Source organism: Oncorhynchus kisutch, linkage group LG26 (assembly GCF_002021735.2).
Source record: "Oncorhynchus kisutch isolate 150728-3 linkage group LG26, Okis_V2, whole genome shotgun sequence".
NCBI lineage: Eukaryota > Metazoa > Chordata > Actinopteri > Salmoniformes > Salmonidae > Oncorhynchus > Oncorhynchus kisutch.
Genome location: NC_034199.2, coordinates 31,189,451 through 31,209,172, shown reverse-complemented (window position 1 = coordinate 31,209,172; position 19,722 = coordinate 31,189,451). Strand labels below are relative to the sequence as shown.

Genomic DNA, 19,722 nt, shown 5'->3' with positions numbered 1-19,722 from the left:
AATAACGACTTGCCTCTCTCTCGTTGCACTCCACAAGGAGACTGACTGTTATGCGAATGCAGTAAGCCAAGGTAAGTTGCTAGCTAGCATTGAACTTATTTTATAAAAAACAATCAATCATAATCACTAGTCAACTACACATGGTTGATGATATTACTAGATATTATCTAGCTTGTCCTGCGTTGCATATAATCTGACTGAGCATACAAGTATTTAAGTATCTGACTGAGCGGTGGTAGGCAGAAGCAGGCACGTAAACATTCATTCAAACAGCACTTTCGTGCGTTTTGCCAGCAGCTCTTTGTTGTGCGTCAAGCATTGCGCTGTTTATGACTTCAAACCTATCAACTCCCGAGATGAGGCTGGTGTAACCGAAGTGAAATGGCTGGCTAGTTAGCATGCGCTAATAGCGCTTCATACGTCACTGGCTCTGAGCCTTCTCGTAGTTGTTCCCCTTGCTCTGCATGGGTAACGCCGCTTCGATGGTGGCTGTTGTCGTTGTGTTGCTGGTTCGAGCCCAGGGAGGATCGAGGAGAGGGACGGAAGCTATACTGTTACACTGGCAATACTAAAGTGCCTATAAGAACATCCAATAGTCAAAGGTTAATGAAATACAAATGGTATAGAGGGAAATACTCCTATAATTCCTATAATAACTACAACCTAAAACTTCTTACCTGGGAATATTGAAGACTCATGATAAAAGGAACCACCAGCTTTCATATGTTCTCATATTCTGAGCAAGGAACTTAAACGTTAGCTTTCTTACATAGCACATGTTGCACTTTTACTTTCTTCTCCAACACTTTGTTTATGCATTTTTTAAGCCAAATTGAACATGTTCCATTATTTACTTGAGGCTAAATTGATTTTATTGATGTATTATATTAAGTTAAAATAAGTATTCATTCAGTATTGTTGTAAAATTGTCATTATTAGAAAAAAACACGAAGTTGGCCGATTAATCGGTATCGGGTTTTTGGTCCTCCAATAATCGGTATCGGTGTTGAAAAATCATAATTGGTCGACCTCTACTCCGTACAGCAATCCACTATTGTTCTGCAGTGTCAGCACTTTAAAAATATTTATAAGGTGGTAAGGACTGGAGACGACAGTTTCAAACGGCCTGGCCTAGCACACCCTGATACGAAATAGCTAGTATTTTTGCTCCAGGCAAGGGGTGTGTCCCAAATGGCACACTATTCCCTATATATTGCATTACTTTTGACCAGGGCCCATAGAGGTCTGGTCCAAAGTAGTGCACAATGTAGGGAATAGGGTGCCATTTGGGGTGTATCCAAGGCGTTGTTAGTCAGTTTGGGTGTCTGATCCGGTGGATAGGCCTATAAGTGCAAAGAGTGATTATCAACACAGTTGCTATAATAAAGCGACCCCTCACTACACTAATCCGTGTTGGCCTCCTACCTTCTTTCTCGTCTTATCTGCATATGAGACTCTGCATCTGTGTATATTTGGGCTCAGCGATGATTTAAGCTGCTAGATTACTTCCTGTGTCTCAGGGTACGTACCAAATGGCCCCCTGTTCCCTATATAGTACACTAGAGGGCCATGGTCAAAATAAGTGCACTATATAGGGAATAGGGTGCCATTTGGGATGTAGGCACTGCCTCTTAGGCCAAAAATCAGGATCTGTCTTCATGAAGCACAATGAATGAATGCTGCTCGCCTGGGTTCTCTGTAACTGATTGTCCGTGTGTAGAACTGATTTGTTCAGAACAGAAGGTAGCAAGGTAGGCCTTATGCCATCCACAGCTGTACTGTTGTCGAGTAGTGTAGCAAGCCAGAGGAGAAGCACATCAGTCATGGCACTGACAGACAGTGGTTACCTGTCCATCTCGCTCCCTCACGCTCTCACACACACACCTGTTTTTCCTGTCCCACTGAAGAGAATACCCCAAGAAAGAGAAATGATGAGTGGTGGGAGAGTTATGAGGGAAGATGGCTTTGTCATGTGCAGCACACAGTTGGTCTGACTGATCTGTCTGTTGTTGAGTCTCTCCTCCCTCTCTCCCATATCTCTCTCAATCTCTCATAGGCAGTGGAAGGAGAAGGCCTTTGCCCTCACTGAGTTGGGAGGCAGTTATTTAGATAAAGGGGAGGTTCCCCAATCCGTCTCCCCCAACCCGTACCCATTTATGTAGCCTTGTACAGACATGATTGTTTAGTAAAGTGGATGTTTTTCCACAGGTCTAAAATGGAGTGGAGAGAGGAAGGCTGGGGGTTGTGATTACAGCTGAAGAATATCCCATTCCCTCCATTTGAAAGATGGACTGGAAACTGTTGCTTTGTATATCATTACATTTACATTTTAGTCTTTTAGGGTTCGGTGCCTTGCTCAAGGACACATCGACAGATTTTTCAGTCTGCGCAGGGATTTTAACCAGCAACCTTTCGTTTACTGGCCCATCGCTCTTAACCGCTAGGCTAACTGCCGCCCGTATACTGCCAAGTCGCCAACCAATGTTGAAGGCTATGTCTAGAACTTCACTATTATGGATTCGGTGTCGAGCCTGTGGTATGATTGATTGGGATGTTTTGCTTGGGAACATGGACTAATATGGGGAGATACTTCCTCCAGAAGTAAAAGCTTCCCCCAAGTGGATGTGACACCTACTCCCGTTGCCTGCTGCCCTCCTGCTTGGATTCCACCTGGCGAGCTGTTCACCATCTGCCCTGGTTGTCTCTACTCCCCCCCCCCCCCCCCCCCCCCCGAGCTTTCGCTTGCCTCCAGCACACAGGCACTGTTGGGGCGAGTGACTCTGAACTTACAATGGCTACCCCCAAGTCGTTATATATTTAATAAATGTATTGTGAGTTTTGTTATTTGCCTCACGACTCCTGCATGCTTTGTTGACTGATTTTTATTTACCCAACCGTGGGACAGACTGTTTGTTCCCACACTCGATTCTGACAGTATTGGTTACGCTGACTTTGTCTTCCCATCCTATTCGAACAACCTTTGCCGGCTTTGTATTCATGTTACCTGATGAAATTGCTGTACAATATGATCTTGTTGCCATCTGATACACATTCAGATGTCATATATTATCACTGCAAAGCTCTCCCTGTCTTATGAGTGCCTTGATTGTATTACTGTTGATGATATCTGGAAATGTGCATGTACACCCTGGCCCATCTACTGTTGCTAGCCCTATTCTGACTTGTGCTCTGAAATCTGCTTCACTGATTCCTGCTCTCGTAAATGCCTGGGTTTTCTGCACGTTAACACTAGAAGCTTCAAACTTAAAATGGATCAATTTTAAAGTGTGGGTTCACAGCTCCAATCCAGATGTGTTGGTCTTTACTGAGACGTGTTTAAGGAAGAGTGTTTTGAATACTGATGTTAACCTTTCTGGTAATAACCATTTTTTGGGCAAGACAGATCTTCCAAAGGTGTGGGAGTGGCAATCTTTACCAAGGATCACCTTCAGTGCTCTGTTGTCTCCACCAAGGCTCTCCCCAAACAATTTGATTTGCTGGTTTTAAGTATTAAACTTTCAAATAGCTCTTTGTTGACTGTTTCTGGGTGCTATCGTCCTCCATCAGCACTGGCCTGTACCTGCCCTAAGCTCTCTCCTGGCCCCTTACACTAAGTCTGAATTGGTCCTGCGAGGTGACCTAAACTGGAACATGTTTAAACCACCTGACCAAGTCCTAAAGCAATGGGACTCCCTAAATCTTTATCATATTTATTACCAATCCCACAAGGTATGACTGCAAACACCCAGAAAAGGATACTCTTCTTGATGTTATCCTGTTTTACAGCCTGTGTTCGTAATGGCTGCTCAGTGAAACGACCTGTCCTGATTTGTCATAGACGTTTGCTAAAAAACCTTGAATGAGCAAGCATTCCTTCATGAACTGGCCTCTGTAAAATGGTATAGAATCAGCTTGATCCCTTCTGTCGAAGACGCTTGGCCCTTCTTTTTGATATTTTCAGTGGTATTTTTAACAAACGTGCCCCATAAAGAAAAAGAGAATTAAAAACAGGTTCAGCCCCTGCTTCGACTGTGATCTTGCAGAGTTACTCCACTTCAAGAATTGCATTTGGCGAAAGGCTCAACACACGCATACTCAGGCTGACCGGCTCTGGTTCAGGCAAATGAGAAAGAAGTGCACTCAAGCTATCTGGAAGGCCAAAGTTTGTTACTTCAAGGAGCAGTTCTCTCTCTGTGGGTCCAACTCCAAGAAGTTCTGGAGAACGGTTAAAAACCTGGAGAATAAAACCTCTTCACAGCTGCCCATGTCCCTTAACTGACTTGCCTAGTTAAATAAATCGGCAAAAAATATTGTGCTAGAGGGTGCGTTCTCAGCCCGCTCCTGTACTCCCTGTTCACCCATGACTGCGTGGCCATGCACGCCTCCAACTCAATCATCAATTTTGCAGACGACACTACAATGGTAGGCTGGATTATCAACAACGACGAGGTGGTCAGGGCCCCCGGAGGGTGTCATCAGGAAAATAACCTCACACTCAACGTCAACAAAACAAAGGAGATGATTGTGGACTTCAGGAAACAGCAGAGGGAGCACCCCCCTATCCACATCGACGGGACAGTAGTGGAGAAGGTGGAAAGTTTTTAAGTTCCTCGGCGTACGCATCACGAACAAACTGAAATGGTCCACCCACACAGACAGTGTGGTGAACCTCAGGAACCTCAGGAGGCTGAAGAAATTCGACTTGTCAACGAAAACACAACTTTTACAGATGCACAATCGAGAGCATCCTGTCGGGGTGTATCACTGCCTGGTACGGCAACTGCTCCGCCCACAACCGTAAGGCTCTCCAGAGGGTAGTGAGGTCTGCACAACGCATCACCGGGGGCAAACTACCTGCCCTCCAGGACACCTACAGCACCCAATGTCACAGGAAGGCCCAAAAGAACAAGGACAACAACCACCCGAGCCACTGCCTGTTCACCCCACTATCATCCAGAAGGCTGCTGCCAACATACTGACTCATCTCTGCTCATCTCCTTGCTAAGGAGCCTTTCAGGTTATGTCGAAATAGGACTCGTTTTACTGTGGATCTAGATACTTTTGTTCCGGTTTCCTCCAGCATCTTCACAAGGTCCTTTGCTGTTGTTCTGGGATTGATTTGCACTTTTCGCACCAAAGTACGATCATCTCTAGGAGACAGAACGCGTCTCCTTCTTGAGCGGTATGATGGCTGCGTGGTCCCATGTACTATTGTACATACAGATGAACGTGGTACCTTTGGCGTTTTGGAAATTGCTGACTTGTGGAGGTCTACAATATTTTTTTCTCTGAGATCTTGGTTGATTGCTTGATTTTCCCATGATGTCAAGCAAAGGGGCACTGAGTTTGAAGGTTGGCCTTGAAATACATCCACAGGTACACCTCCAATTGACTCAAATGATGTCAATTAGCCTATCAGAAGCTTCTAAAGCCATGACATAATTTTCTGGAATTTTCCAAGCTGTTTAAAGGCACAGTCAACTTAGTGTATGTAAACTTCTGATTCACTGGAATTGTGATACAGTGAAATAATCTCTGTAAACAAATGTTGGAAAAATTACGTAGATGTCCTATCCGACTTGCCAAAACTATAGTTTGTTAACAAGACATTTGTGGAATGGTTAAAAAACTAGTTTTAATTACTCCAACCTAAGTGTATGTAAACTTCAGATTTCAACTGAAGTTTACATACACATATTTATATGTACATATTCTTATTCATTCCTTTACACTTCTGTGTATAAGGTAGTTGTTGTGAAATTGTTAGATTACATGTTAGAAATTGCTGCACGGTCGGAACTAGAAGCACAAGCATTTCGCTACACTCGCATTAACATCTACTAACAATGTTTATGTGACCAATACAATTTGATTTGAAATAAAAATTATTGTGCAAGAGAGAAGGATGGGACTGGATTGTGTTGACACATTCTCAGATACTGTATTTGACATCAGAAAACCCAGTGTTTTAAGTTGATCGACACCTGTCATCAAGATTTTGTTTTTGTACTGACCACTTTTTAGATTCCCACACGTCTATTGCTAGCCGTCACTGCCATCGGTTTGTTTGGAAAGCAGAGTGATCGTCTGTGTTGTTTAGTCACATTCCTTAATTCAGATGATTACTCTGGAAATAGAAGTAACCTAATAATAGCCTCTATTTGTCCATCGGGGTTTGGCTTCTACACTCCAGTGAGAACTCCATCGGTCTATCCATTTATCCCTCCCTTCAGAAAAGAGCTGATCCACAACAGGAAACAACTCGTAATCTTTTAACTAAACAGACATTTCCTGCTCCAGTTGTTGTCAGTTGGACTTCTAGCTCTCATTAGCTCCTCTGTACTCATCCATCCTTACTGCCTGCCCTCTGTCCCATATCTCTGCCTGGCTGGGAAGGCACTACTTTTAAGTGACATTTCAGACTGCTTTGGAATGATTCTTAGGATACTAGTTCTGGAGGAAGGAGGAATACCCAGCAGGTATTATTAGTGTCTCATTTCATACGGGTTGTTTTGCTTCTTGCAGAGGTTATCACATGTATTAATTTGGTGTTCTGCTCTTAATTCGTTTAGCCATCAAAGTTATGGAAAGAAACAAATTGTCTAGTCTTGTTTTTCATTGTTTGTTTGTATAATAACTTATTTTCCTAAGTCAATTTTGTTATTGGATTATTGGACATTTGCGTGTTTCCAGCTCAATGTTACTGTCATTCCATGCTGTGGTTGTTCTGTTAGCATACATTGTTATCATGCAGTTTGATCTATTACAGGCCTTGCCAGGATTGCAGAGCTTTCCTTCTAGAATTAAATGGTGTGTCCTTGGCGTGCCCGTGTGTGTGTCCTCCCAGTGTGGTGTGATGTAACCTAGCATATTTAGAGAGCCGTACAAAACTCGGTAATAAAGTAGTCATAAATTACTAAAGAGGAGGCTTGGCTTCCATTTAGTCTCATGACTCCCCCCTCCCTCCTCTCTACTGCAGGTGACTTGCCCCTCGCTGTAGCAACACAGCCTGTGGAGAAGAGGAAGAGTGGATCCAGGAGAGGACCATGGAGCAGTGTGAGACTTCTGCGAGCCCCAGCAGGGATCACCCATGGAAGGCAGCGACCATGAAGAGGATGGCCTGGGCCCAGAGCAGAGACTCCTGGCAGGGCCCCTCTGAGAGTCAGGACACCCAGGATCAGGAGGGTTGCAGCGAGGAGATGGTGTCCCCGGAGCCCACCATGGAGACGACGGCCCCGGCCGAGGAGCCAGGTACGTTGGGAAGAGCTACAGAGGGAGCAGCAGACAGAAATAATTCTGGTTTGGGTTTTTGACGGCTTGATATATAGCAGCATGGAAGTCATGATTAAACAATAAACCCTACTTTAAGGTCGTATTGCTCTACTAGTAACTAGCCCAAAAAGGAATGAAATCCTCCAACGGCAAACTGTTTATTTAGATGTTTGAATCCAGTTGTTATGGACATTGTAGAATTATTCCAGGCAGTATGATGTTATATAGGAATTGTACATGTTTTCTTCTCTCAGGGCGCTTCCCTAACAAGATTGCAAGCTGGCTCAAGGACTGCAGGTATAGTAATGTTGTGTCATAATGAAACCTCTACATTGACATGTAAATTGACATTAGAGCACACAATGGACAACGTTGTAAACCGTTGTGCAACAGAAAGCGAAAATTAGTGTTTCTTATTGGACCAGTCAGGGTAGCCCCTCTTTTTTCCAATTGTTTTTTTTCTCCGTTTGATGTCTAATGAACACAGAAGACAGGGGGCCCTGGTAAAGCCCTTAATAATGACAGAGAAAGAGCAGCATAGCAACCATGTATTGTGTTTCCTTGTATCTGGAAGCTGCTGTGGTCCAGCTCTCACTTTGTCAGACATGTTATATTTGCTTTGTGAAGGCCGTGCTCTTTATGCTGCTATCTATGCCTTTGGGAAGTTTTTCCGTTAGCCCAGGGCCTATGTTATCAGCAACTGGTCTGGTCTTGTTCTACTGCCTCAAGTTGATTCAACAAACATTAACATGGAACATAGAATCTGGTTATTGAGTCAAATTCTAGAAAAAACTGATGTATGTGAGCAAGATGGAGTGATGAAGAGAAAGAGCAAACAGAAAGTCTCATGATGTTGATCATGAGCATTTACATAATGTCAATGTCTCTTTATGAAATGTTCATGTCATATGACTGGTGCTGGTATAGGCCTTCAGACAGGTGTTCCATGCTGATAACCTAGATGTTACTAGTGCCGGGGCCATGTCAGCATCGTGATACTCATTAGTATCATGGCAAGGAAACAAAACATTTCTTTAAGAAATTGTCACCCAGAGTCATGGATTTATTTTCAAAGATATAGAACACAATATTTTACATACAGCAGGTTTTTAAAGGACCAAATAGTTAGCTCTGCTTTGTGTTTTCATTTTTGCCTTGGATAAAATATTGCAATGCTGGTATTGTCCCAGTCCTAGATGTTACATGAGCAGAAAGCATATCAACATGACTTGGTCTGACTCACTCAGTATAGAAGTATAGTTCCATCAGAGTACAGTAGGACATCAGAAAGCCTATAGACCTGCTTAGGTCTGGGACAGTGACCATATGAAGTTGTTTGATCTGTTGACGTAGAGGTGAGCTAGGAGCGTCACGGCGCAGTGTTAGGGATGTTGTGCCACGTTGCTATCTTTAGCCCTTAGACTTAGAGCCTTGTGTTTGACTTGCTGTTTTTTCTCACAATGCTCAGCCAGACTTGACTTAGTTTTATCCAGGCCTTCCTGTACACTAACAGTGGAGACTGGAGGCTCTGTTAATGTTCTGTGACTGGTAACATGACAGTCACTGTCTAATACTACTGTGGATGTAGACCTACTGTATCTGTGGATGTATAGTATATTGATCATGCTTATATGGTTAGTTGACTAATAGTAAGAAACAGTTGTAGTGTTTGTATATGTCTCTGTGTTGTAGACACTGGTGTCTCTAACAGTGTGTGTCTCTGTGTTGTAGACACTGGTGTCTCTAACAGTGTGTGTCTCTGTGTTGTGGACACTGGTGTCTCTAACAGTGTGTGTCTCTTCACAGGACTCCTCTTGGGGCGTCTTTGGATGAGCAGAGCAACACGCAGTCCAAGGGTGAATTTCCCTCTCCTACAACACCAGTCAAATGTTATACAACTGTAACTCTCCAATGGAAAAAGAGAATGTGTGTTAGTGTATCTGTGCAGATGGTGTGTGGGTCAATGGGGTGTTTGTGGAGTATTCTGCAACTCACTTTCTCACCACACCTTGCAGCCCTAGTGAACTTTGGAGTGTTCTGTAACCAGCTGCTTTACACATCCACCCACACACCAGTTACCAGTTGGTAGCTTTCTCAAACTCTGTCGCTCAGGTCATCTTATTGTCCTTCTAAACCGAAGTAAGAAACAGAGCCAGGCACGATGTGAGTATCCTAAACTGAAAGGAATAACATTTGGATTCCCTGCATTTGCTTTAGTCTTCTGGGTAATGTGAACCTACATGTGCAGGTTACCTATCTACAGTAGGTAACACTTACCAACCAGCCACGGTAAATATTTCTCCTAACCAAGCGTAAATATTTGTCGTGGTTTGAAGTGTCTGTCTGTAGTACTACTACAGCTACTCTGTTTAAAATGTCTTCAGTTAACCATGTCCATTGTGTTTTACAGGCACGTTCAGACGTTTTTATGTGAATGGTTATTTAGTCTATTGTAGGTTATAAGTGCTGTTTGAGGGCTTAATGAAAGATCTTCTGTACTTCACAGGAGTGATGAAGAATGGATGCAGCTTTGAAGACGACTTGTCTCTGGGAGCTGAGGGTTGGTGACTTATCTCTCTGTCTCTCTCTATGCGTTTGTCTCTCTGTCACTAGAGCAATATGACCTAGGATCACACTGCTGCTACGGCAGTTTTACGATGCTTTGAGCTGTTTTGAGAGAGACTAGAGCTGAATCCCAAATGACACCCTGCTCCCTATATATTATAGTGCACTTCTGGCTGGGTCCTGGTCAAAAGTAGTGCTCTTAATAGGCATTAGGGTGCCATTTGAGACACGGCCTAGAAATCTGTGTGTCCAAACAATTTTGAGCTGGAAGCTTCTTGTTGTTGAAGTGATTTGCCTCTTTAGTTTTTAGTAAAGCTGCAATAGGACCTTGGGAGTACTCCCTGCTGTTACTGCTCTTTATGAGCGGACGTGCACACAAGGACTCAAGGACACACACCTAGCTTTCCCAGTCAAAAGGAAAGGAGAGCAGAGCCGTGTGATCAGATAGCATATCTAGCTCTCATTTCACCCTCTGGGTGACCTGCCTGTTGGTGGAGGAGTAGAGGAGGATAAATAATGAAAAAGTGGATCTATCTCAGTTTAAACTGTCTCCTCAGACCTAAATAGGAACATACATGAGCTTTTATGTCCTCTGGCCCTGCTATACAGCTTTTTTCTACTCCCCCATGATAACCTTCTGGTCTGTTCCTCAACACTTCCCTCTTCTCAAGTCACATAGTTGTAGGCTTACCGTGTATAGAGCAGTGTCCTGTTGTCACTTGCAGACCTTCATACTTTTAGCGTTTGCTTTAGGCGCCTGGAGTGCCAGATGAGTTTGTGCTTTTAATGTCTCATTCTTCCATTGAAACAGCTGTACTGATGTATGCTCCCTAATTTGCTACCGTTTGTTGTTCGTCTCTGAGAGATGGGGTCAGTCAGATTTTGTACTTGCCCGCATGGTTGCACTCCACACATTACTATTGTGTTTGTGCGGACCAGAGACGGTGGGAGGTAGTTAGTGTGTCGTGCTGGGGTTGGCTCCTGTTATGGTCTGCTCTGACCTGCTTAGTCTCAGGTTGTGGCCCAAATGGCACCCTATTCCCTATATAGGGCTCTGGTCAAAAGTAGTGCTCTAATTAGGGAATAGGGTGCCATTTGGGACATACAAATACAGTGAAGCAAAGGAAAGGGACCTAGTCATACCTGAGATCCGTCTTCCATTGTGACCATGTCATGCTACAAGTCTCAACAGGCACCTGTATGAGGGCCCTTCTGGCTCCAATCCACTCCATCAGTGAGTAGCAATAACTTACTGTTAACAGGCACAACAATAGTCATTCAATGGAAAAGCATGCTTTGATGATAATCGAGCTCTTTGAGGCTGAAGAACCAGTTAGGCTGATTTGAGTTTGTTCAGTTTCAGGCATCTGACAGACAACGTGTACTCTCCTGTCTCTGTCTTCACCAGACCCAGGCACAAGCACTATTAGAAATCTTTTAAATACTTTCAGTGTTTGTTCTAGCCTGCCCGGAGTGCCATATGGGTGGGGTTTACAGTTGTGGGGACGATTCTATTGGTCCATCAAGCCAAGCAAACTCAACCATGCACAGATAAGTATTTGAAATTATTTAGAATAGTGTTTGAACCCAGCTCTGGTCTCCACACTAAGACTTCTGAGGATTGCCCACAGTCATCAGTTTGCATTCTTTGTCACTAAGACAACCTGGAAGAGGCCTTCAGACTGAGAGAAGGATTATCTTCTGACAGATGAGGCCAGTCCATACTTCAGGAGCACTTTCTCTCTGTCTCTACTGTACTCAAGCCATAATTCTGTCATTATATTTCTTGCTGTCTCAGAGCTGAGGCTTTTGTTATTTTCTGGGGATTGTCATTTAGACTCTGGCCTCTTCCCCTTATATCATATGTGGAAGAGAAGGCATGTTAGATGTGGTTTCTTGTAAAAATAAATATATATATATATATATTTATTTATTTATTTACAAAGGTAGACATTTATTGTTGCTTTTCTATGTTTTTTGACAGTGTATAACGTTAGATTTCAACAGATGGACTTTGAAGAGAAATGCAGGAATCAGCAATAACTGTATATAGTTAGTTGACCAAAGCACACAGCAGCATACAAAGCTCCTGTATTCAACTCTATCTTCCTCTCTCTCCCTCCCTCCTTCCCCCACTCTCTCTTCCCCCTCTTTCCTTCTCCCTCCCTCTCTCTTTAACCTCCCTGCAGCCAACCACCTTCAGCCCAACAGTGCCAAAGCAGAGACACCCTGGTAAGTGAGACTGTGAGACCCCCCTTTATGCTATTGGCCACTCCCCCCCCCCCCCCCCCCCCCCCCCCCCCCCCCCAGTTCTCACCACCCTCAGTTCAGTCTTATGCAGTAGTCTTACTGCCTGTGGCTGTGGTGTGACTCGTGTACTGATCACTGCATGCCCACTCTGCTCTTCAGCTATGGAATGCCTGCGAAGGACAAGAGGAGCCAGTTCCGGCAGAAAGGCAGGAGTATGAACTCAACGGGATCAGGGAAGAGCAGCACCACTGTGTCCAGGTGAGCAGACAAGTAGACAGGCCCTGAGCCAAGAGCTGTGGTTTGGGGATGACAATCCCTGTAAGGGACTCAGGTCTCAAGAAAAACCGAAAAGCAGACATATAATACATCAAGTTTGATACAATATTGGGTCTGATGTTAGCCAGATGTACTCTGTTAAAGCTCAGGTTTTTCATTTGACTTAACCTCACTAGCTACATCATTTGCTGCAGAGAGCTGTTATATATGCTTCTCAGACTTGGAGTCCTGTAATACATGGTTTGTGTGTTTTGTCCAGTGTGTCTGAGTTGTTGGACCTCTATGAAGAAGATCCAGAAGAGATCCTGTATAACCTGGGGTTCGGCCGGGAGGAGCCGGACATCGCCTCTAAGATCCCCCCGCGCTTCTTCAACAGCTCCTCCGGAGCTAAGGGCATCGACATCAAGGTCTATCTGGGAGCACAGCTGCAACGCATGGAGATGGAGAACCCCAACTATGCCCTGACAAGTACCAGCTTTACCTTGCTTTTTTCTCATACATTCGTCTCCAGCTTTACCTCGCTTTGTGTGTCTTCCTCGCTCTCTATCTGTTTCTCTAGCTTTCTTCGAGCTGTGAAAACACTGCTCATATTGCTGTTCACTGCTATAAAATGGTCCAGACAGACAACAATGTACAACCTACGTACATGCAGACAAACGGGTAGTGATGAAGGAATATGGATAGAAAGTGTCAGCTGGGGTGCAGAGCATCGGGGTGATGGTACGGTGGTGTGGTGGGGATGTGGTGGTGAGTTGGGAGTAGTGATGGTACGGTGGTGTGGTGGGGATGTTGGTAGTGTTTCAGTGGGATGTGGTGGTGACTTGGGAGTAGTGATGGTACGGTGGGGATGTTGGTAGTGTTTCAGTGGGTTATGGTTGGGATGTGGTGGTGAGTTGGGAGTAGTGATGGTACGGTGGTGTGGTGGGGATGTTGGTAGTGTTTCAGTGGGTTATGGTTGGGATGTGGTGGTGAGTTGGGAGTAGTGATGGTACGGTGGTGTGGTGGGGATGTTGGTAGTGTTTCAGTGGGTTATGGTTGGGATGTGGTGGTGAGTTGGGAGTAGTGAGGGTACGGTGGTGTGGTGGGGATGTTGGTAGTGTTTCAGTGGGTTATGGTTGGGATGTGGTGGTGAGTTGGGAGTAGTGAGGGTACGGTGGTGTGGTGGGGATGTTGGTAGTGTTTCAGTGGGTTATGGTTGGGATGTGGTGGTGAGTTGGGAGTAGTGATGGTACGGTGGTGTGGTGGGGATGTTGGTAGTGTTTCAGTTGGTTATGGTTGGGATGTGGTGGTGAGTTGGGAGTAGTGATGGTACGGTGGTGTGGTGGGGATGTTGGTAGTGTTTCAGTGGGTTATGGTTGGGATGTGGTGGTGAGTTGGGAGTAGTGATGGTATTACATCAATACTTTCACTCCAAGTATCGATTTAATTCTAATTATTTAATAATAATTCTAGGTAGCATTAGCTAGCGCTAGTTGGCAGTACCTGCTCCAGAATATTTCTCCCTACAGCTTGTTCTTCATTTATTTTTAAATATTGAGCCAAGATGTTTTTAGCACTTATTTCCATGACTGATCAAAACTCATTTTCTCAGACATATAGTGAGCAATATGTTTGGAACATCAAATCACCATAAAATCGTAGTATCAAATCGCAATACATATTGAATGGAGAAAAGCAACACATCATATCGGCACCTAAGTATGGTGATATGGTATGGCGAGGTCCCTGGTAATTCCCAGCCCTAGTTACATGTAGGGGCAGTCTGGTATCTTTGTAGGTGGTGTAATAATCAATGGCACACCATCAGTCAATGGGTTCCGTTCCCACCAAGCCATTGCATTGTGGGTAGGTTTCTTGTTCTTCTCTTCTTCTATTTAGCTTCTGTCTGCCAAACGAGCATGTAGATCTGGGGGCCTGGGCTGGAAGCTGGGATGGTGAGAGTGAGGGCCCATTCCAGTGCAGCTGGGTGAACAGAGCCGCAGCACAAGGAAGCCTTTGTCTTCTATTGGGCAAACAATGTGGTGACCAGAGTGGCAGAGAGAGAGACAGGGTCTACCTCACAAATGGCACCCTATTCCCTATATAGTGCGCTACTTTCGACCAGAGCCCTCCCTGTGGGCCCTGGTCAAAAGTAGTGCACTATATAGGGTGCCATTTAGGACACCCCCAAAAAGAGATGGAGTGGAGGACCTGATTCTTCTCTGTACTCTGCTCACATTGGGCCTCACACACATTGGTCCTGGGTCTGTTCACTCTGCCAGAGCACACAGCACCATGCACTGCCCGCTTTACTCTTTATAGACCCATATTGGCATAACTCCTGCTGTCGGAGCCCGAGCTGTGTGTGTGTGTGTGAGATCTGAGTCGGGGACAAAGTAGCCACTCTGCACCCTGGCTGGTCAGCCAGAGAGGAACAGGAAGGGGACAGAGAGAGTGGCCTCAGCCTTGTAACAGCACTCTCTTGTTGTTTTTAAACTGCTGGACCGAGGCCCAGTAAGCGCTGTTGTTGCAGTAGCTCTCGAGTCAGTTTCATCTTCATCTGGTCTAGATGACATTTTATAAGTGGGGGATGAGTAACTGTCTTTTCAATCCCTTTTGAAGTTTCACTCCTCCGTTACGTTAATGTGAGGAGTTTTTGTGGTCTACCTATTGAGTTGTTGTTGCGCTGCAGCAGCCCCACTAACTGGAGGCCCTGCTGTTTCTGTTTCAGAACAGTGGACTGACTTGACTTACAGCACAGGCAGCTCTGCAGGGATTTACAAGTCACAACTTCTAAGGGTTCTAGGGATCATAGATCAGTGAGCATCCTCAGAAGGTTCAGACCCTGGAATGTAGAATTCTCATGCTGCTGTTTGTCTGTGATGTTCCAACATGTACTGTAGTTAGCAGCTCAAAGTCCTGGAACAGACCTCTTCTCTCCAATGTCATGTTGATTTTTCTTATGTAAGTCCTGTTTTCTCTCCCTGAGAACGTCCCTGGGGTTCTGGCTGTGAGCAGCTAAAAGGGATGGTGCTCTCATAATAAATATAAAGGCCTTGTGAAATTTCACTTCCTACTTCTGTTTTCTTCTGTGGAGTCAGCCGTGGTCAGGAATCAGGAAGAGACTGTGTTCTGCGCTCAGAGAGATAATGGCCAGAGGAAGTGTTGGTTACTTACTTGCAGAAGTATGTTAGTCGCTTACATGCATGTGGTGGGGATAGATATCATGGTGACTGGCGTACTTAGTCACTCGGACTATTGCGTTATGTCGTTTATGACACACTGTAAATGTGGGAAGGTTTGTTCTCTTCGATGTCATTGCAATGATGGTTCAAGGGATCTTTGGTTGCCCTGTGACAGGCTATCTGTGCCCATGGGGCTGGTATTAACGTCAGGATGAAGCTTTGTCTTCCATCCTCCAAACTAACTACACCCATGATGAGGGCTGAATCTGCTGCTGTAAGAGGGGACATATTCCCAGGCCTTCTGGGGACTACCTAGCTTGTTTCTATTAGTTTCCTCTCTTTATCAAGTTGATCAAGTCTTATTCTTTCCCCAAAGATTGTATTTTAATTCTAGTTTCCCCCCCCCCCCCCAAGGTCGTTTCCGTCAGATCGAGGTCCTGACCACGGTGGCCAACGAGTTCTTCCATCTCTACTCCCAGGTCTCCGGCCAGCCTGTCCAGAAGATCTGCAGCCTGGATGGGGAACCGCTCACCATCGTCCCTCCTTCTCCTCTGAGGAGGAACAACTCAGCCCTGAACGCAGCCAAGATCCTGAAGAAGACCATCACTAAACACAACCTGCTGGGTGGGTTGGGGGAGGGGGGTGCTCCTACCATCACAGCCCTGTCTACGACAGAGAAACTGGCAGACCATGTGAGTCCAGGTACAGGGGACAGCGCCGTCACAACTGACTCCGACCATAAGGGTGAGCTCAAGCAGAAGGCCTTTAGGAAGAAGGACTCTCCATCTCTGGCCACTGTGACTGAGGAGAGCCACTCTGGAGGCAGCACTGAGGCCACCCTAAGTGTCAATGGAGACCACCCTGGAGTGAATGGAGATGGCCAGGCATTGACCCAGGAGGGTAACCTTAGCCTGTCCAACGAGGCTGACTTGGAGAAAGAGCACCAAGACATTCAACTGAAGGGCCAGCGAACAATCACATCAACCCCAGACAAAGAACCTAACTACAGCCTGCTGCCCAACCCTCACATCGCCCACCTCCGCACACAGACCAAGGACTCCTTTGAGATGGAAGAGGTAGGGCTATACTCACACACAAGGTTTGAGGCAGGGTTCAATTCTTGGCTTAGTTGTACTGTTCTCCTGCCTTTCCAGTTCAGTATGAGTTTTGACTGCACACAGAAGGTTGGGCAGAGGGGTTCAATTCTAGACTTAGCATTACTGTCCTCCCAGTTTGAGATGGAGGTAGAATAGTCTGCACAAACACAGAATTGAGGAGAGGGGGTTCAATTCTTGGCTGAGCTTCTTTATACTGCCCTCTCAGTTCAATGCAACGTTTGTTTTGTTTGGGGTTGCTTACGGGTTGAGCAGGGGGTTAAATTTTGATCGTAGTACTGCCCTCAGTTCAATACAAAGTTGTATTTTCTTATCTTTCATCGCTTGATTGTGTTTCCCACAATCCTGGTTTTAGCTGTCCTAGCAGATATTGTGAGGAAAGCGAAGGACACGAACTTCAGCTTATAAATAAGTTAGAATCGTAAGAGGGAGCATATGGACGACCCTGGAGGCTGTTGTTATTGTGGCTCGTATGCAGTTTTCCCCTCCTCTCCAGATCTTACAGAACAGGGTTGTTAAAGTTCCGGTAACTGGAGGGGGTGTATGTATCAGAAGTGTGTCTGTGTAGAAATGTCCTGAGGGGGGAAAAAGGCATAGCTCTCAAGTTTAAAATAGGACTTTGTTAATATCACTGTGACCTGATGTTATTCATCCGAATAATAATAGTGTAGTATTTTTTGGTCTTTGTTTTACCACACCATAGGTGTGTGTGTGTGTGTCTCTCTCTCGCTCTGTGTGTGTGTGTGTCTCTCTCCCGCTCTGTGTGTGTGTGTGTCTCTCTCTCGCTCTGTGTGTGTGTGTGTCTCTCTCTCGCTCTGTGTGTGTCACTCTCTCGCTCTGTGTGTTTGTGTGTGTGTCTCTCGCTCTGTGTGTGTGTGTGTGTCTCTCGCTCTGTGTGTGTGTGTGTGTGTGTCTCTCGCTCTGTGTGTGTGTGTGTGTGTGTGTGTCTCTCGCTCTGTGTGTGTGTGTCTCTCGCTCTCTGTGTGTGTGTGTCTCTCGCTCTCTGTGTGTGTGTCTCTCGCTCTGTGTGTGTGTGTGTCTCTCGCTCTGTGTGTGTGTGTGTCTCTCGCTCTGTGTGTGGTGTGTGTGTCTCTCGCTCTGTGTGTGTGTGTCTCTCTCGCTCTGTGTGTGTGTGTGTCTCTCTCGCTCTGTGTGTGTGTCTCTCTCGCTCTGTGTGTGTGTGTGTGTCTCTCGCTCTGTGTGTGTGTGTGTGTCTCTCGCTCTGTGTGTGTGTGTGTCTCTCGCTCTGTGTGTGTGTGTGTGTCTCTCGCTCTGTGTGTGTGTGTGTGTCTCTCGCTCTGTGTGTGTGTGTGTGTCTCTCGCTCTGTGTGTGTGTGTGTGTGTCTCTCGCTCTGTGTGTGTGTGTGTGTGTGTGTCTCGCTCTGTGTGTGTGTGTGTGTGTGTGTCTCTCGCTCTGTGTGTGTGTGTGTCTCTCGCTCTGTGTGTGTGTGTGTCTCTCGCTCTCTGTGTGTGTGTGTCTCTCGCTCTGTGTGTGTGTGTGTGTCTCTCGCTCTCTGTGTGTGTGTGTCTCTCGCTCTGTGTGTGTGTGTGTGTCTCTCGCTCTGTGTGTGTGTGTGTGTCTCTCGCTCTGTGTGTGTGTGTCTCTCTCGCTCTGTGTGTGTGTGTGTCTCTCTCGCTCTGTGTGTGTGTCTCTCTCGCTCTGTGTGTGTGTGTGTGTCTCGCTCTGTGTGTGTGTGTGTGTCTCTCGCTCTGTGTGTGTGTGTGTGTCTCTCGCTCTGTGTGTGTGTGTCTCTCGCTCTGTGTGTGTGTGTGTGTGTGTCTCTCGCTCTGTGTGTGTGTGTGTGTGTCTCTCGCTCTGTGTGTGTGTGTGTCTCTCGCTCTCTGTGTGTGTGTGTCTCTCGCTCTCTGTGTGTGTGTGTCTCTCGCTCTGTGTGTGTGTGTGTGTCTCTCGCTCTGTGTGTGTGTGTGTGTGTCTCTCGCTCTGTGTGTGTGTGTTGGTGTCTCTCGCTCTGTGTGTGTGTGTCTCTCTCGCTCTGTGTGTGTGTGTGTCTCTCTCGCTCTGTGTGTGTGTGTGTCTCTCTCGCTCTGTGTGTGTGTGTGTGTCTCTCTCGCTCTGTGTGTGTGTGTGTGTGTCTCTCGCTCTGTGTGTGTGTGTGTGTCTCTCGCTCTGTGTGTGTGTGTGTGTCTCTCGCTCTGTGTGTGTGTGTGTGTCTCTCGCTCTGTGTGTGTGTGTGTGTCTCTCGCTCTGTGTGTGTGTGTGTGTCTCTCGCTCTGTGTGTGTGTCTCGCTCTGTGTGTGTGTGTGTGTCTCTCGCTCTGTGTGTGTGTGTGTGTGTGTCTCTCGCTCTGTGTGTGTGTGTCTCTCGCTCTGTGTGTGTGTGTCTCTCGCTCTGTGTGTGTGTGTGTGTGTCTCTCGCTCTGTGTGTGTGTCTCTCGCTCTGTGTGTGTGTGTGTGTCTCTCGCTCTGTGTGTGTGTGTGTGTGTCTCTCGCTCTGTGTGTGTGTGTGTGTGTCTCTCGCTCTGTGTATGTGTCTCTCGCTCTGTATGTGTCTCTCGCTCTGTGTGTGTGTGTCTCTCGCTCTGTGTGTGTGTGTCTCTCGCTCTGTGTGTGTGTGTGTCTCTCGCTCTGTGTGTGTGTGTGTGTGTCTCTCGCTCTGTGTGTGTGTGTGTGTGTCTCTCGCTCTGTGTGTGTGTGTGTGTCTCTCGCTCTGTGTGTGTGTGTGTCTCGCTCTCTGTGTTGTGTGTGTGTGTCTCTCGCTCTGTGTATGTGTCTCTCGCTCTGTGTGTGTGTGTCTCTCGCTCTGTGTGTGTGTGTCTCTCGCTCTGTGTGTGTGTGTGTCTCTCGCTCTGTGTGTGTGTGTGTCTCTCGCTCTGTGTGTGTGTGTGTGTCTCGCTCTGTGTGTGTGTGTGTGTGTGTCTCTCGCTCTGTGTGTGTGTGTGTGTGTGTCTCTCGCTCTGTGTGTGTGTCTCGCTCTGTGTGTGTGTGTGTCTCTCGCTCTGTGTGTGTGTCTCTCGCTCTGTGTGTGTGTCTCTCGCTCTGTGTGTGTGTCTCTCGCTCTGTGTGTGTGTCTCTCGCTCTGTGTGTGTGTGTGTGTCTCTCGCTCTGTGTGTGTGTGTGTG

At 46.1% G+C, this 19,722-nt stretch overlaps 1 protein-coding gene across 2 annotated transcripts in view; it reads left to right on the top strand.

The window, feature by feature from the left end:
* itprid2 (ITPR interacting domain containing 2) overlaps positions 1–19,722 on the top strand; it is a 49,323-nt gene that overhangs the window by 14,108 nt on the left and 15,493 nt on the right. The window contains exons 1-9 of one of the 2 annotated variants that reach the window (XM_031805612.1): positions 6,351–6,479; positions 6,980–7,251; positions 7,527–7,569; positions 9,079–9,128; positions 9,779–9,832; positions 12,027–12,069; positions 12,247–12,345; positions 12,623–12,831; positions 15,942–16,603. In XM_031805612.1, the coding sequence (XP_031661472.1) occupies positions 7,047–7,251; positions 7,527–7,569; positions 9,079–9,128; positions 9,779–9,832; positions 12,027–12,069; positions 12,247–12,345; positions 12,623–12,831; positions 15,942–16,603 (1,365 nt within the window). In that variant the 5' untranslated portion in view covers positions 6,351–6,479; positions 6,980–7,046. Of the gene's footprint in view, positions 1–6,350; positions 6,480–6,979; positions 7,252–7,526; positions 7,570–9,078; positions 9,129–9,778; positions 9,833–12,026; positions 12,070–12,246; positions 12,346–12,622; positions 12,832–15,941; positions 16,604–19,722 lie in introns of those variants that run through there. The other variant, XM_031805613.1, reaches the window with a different exon arrangement.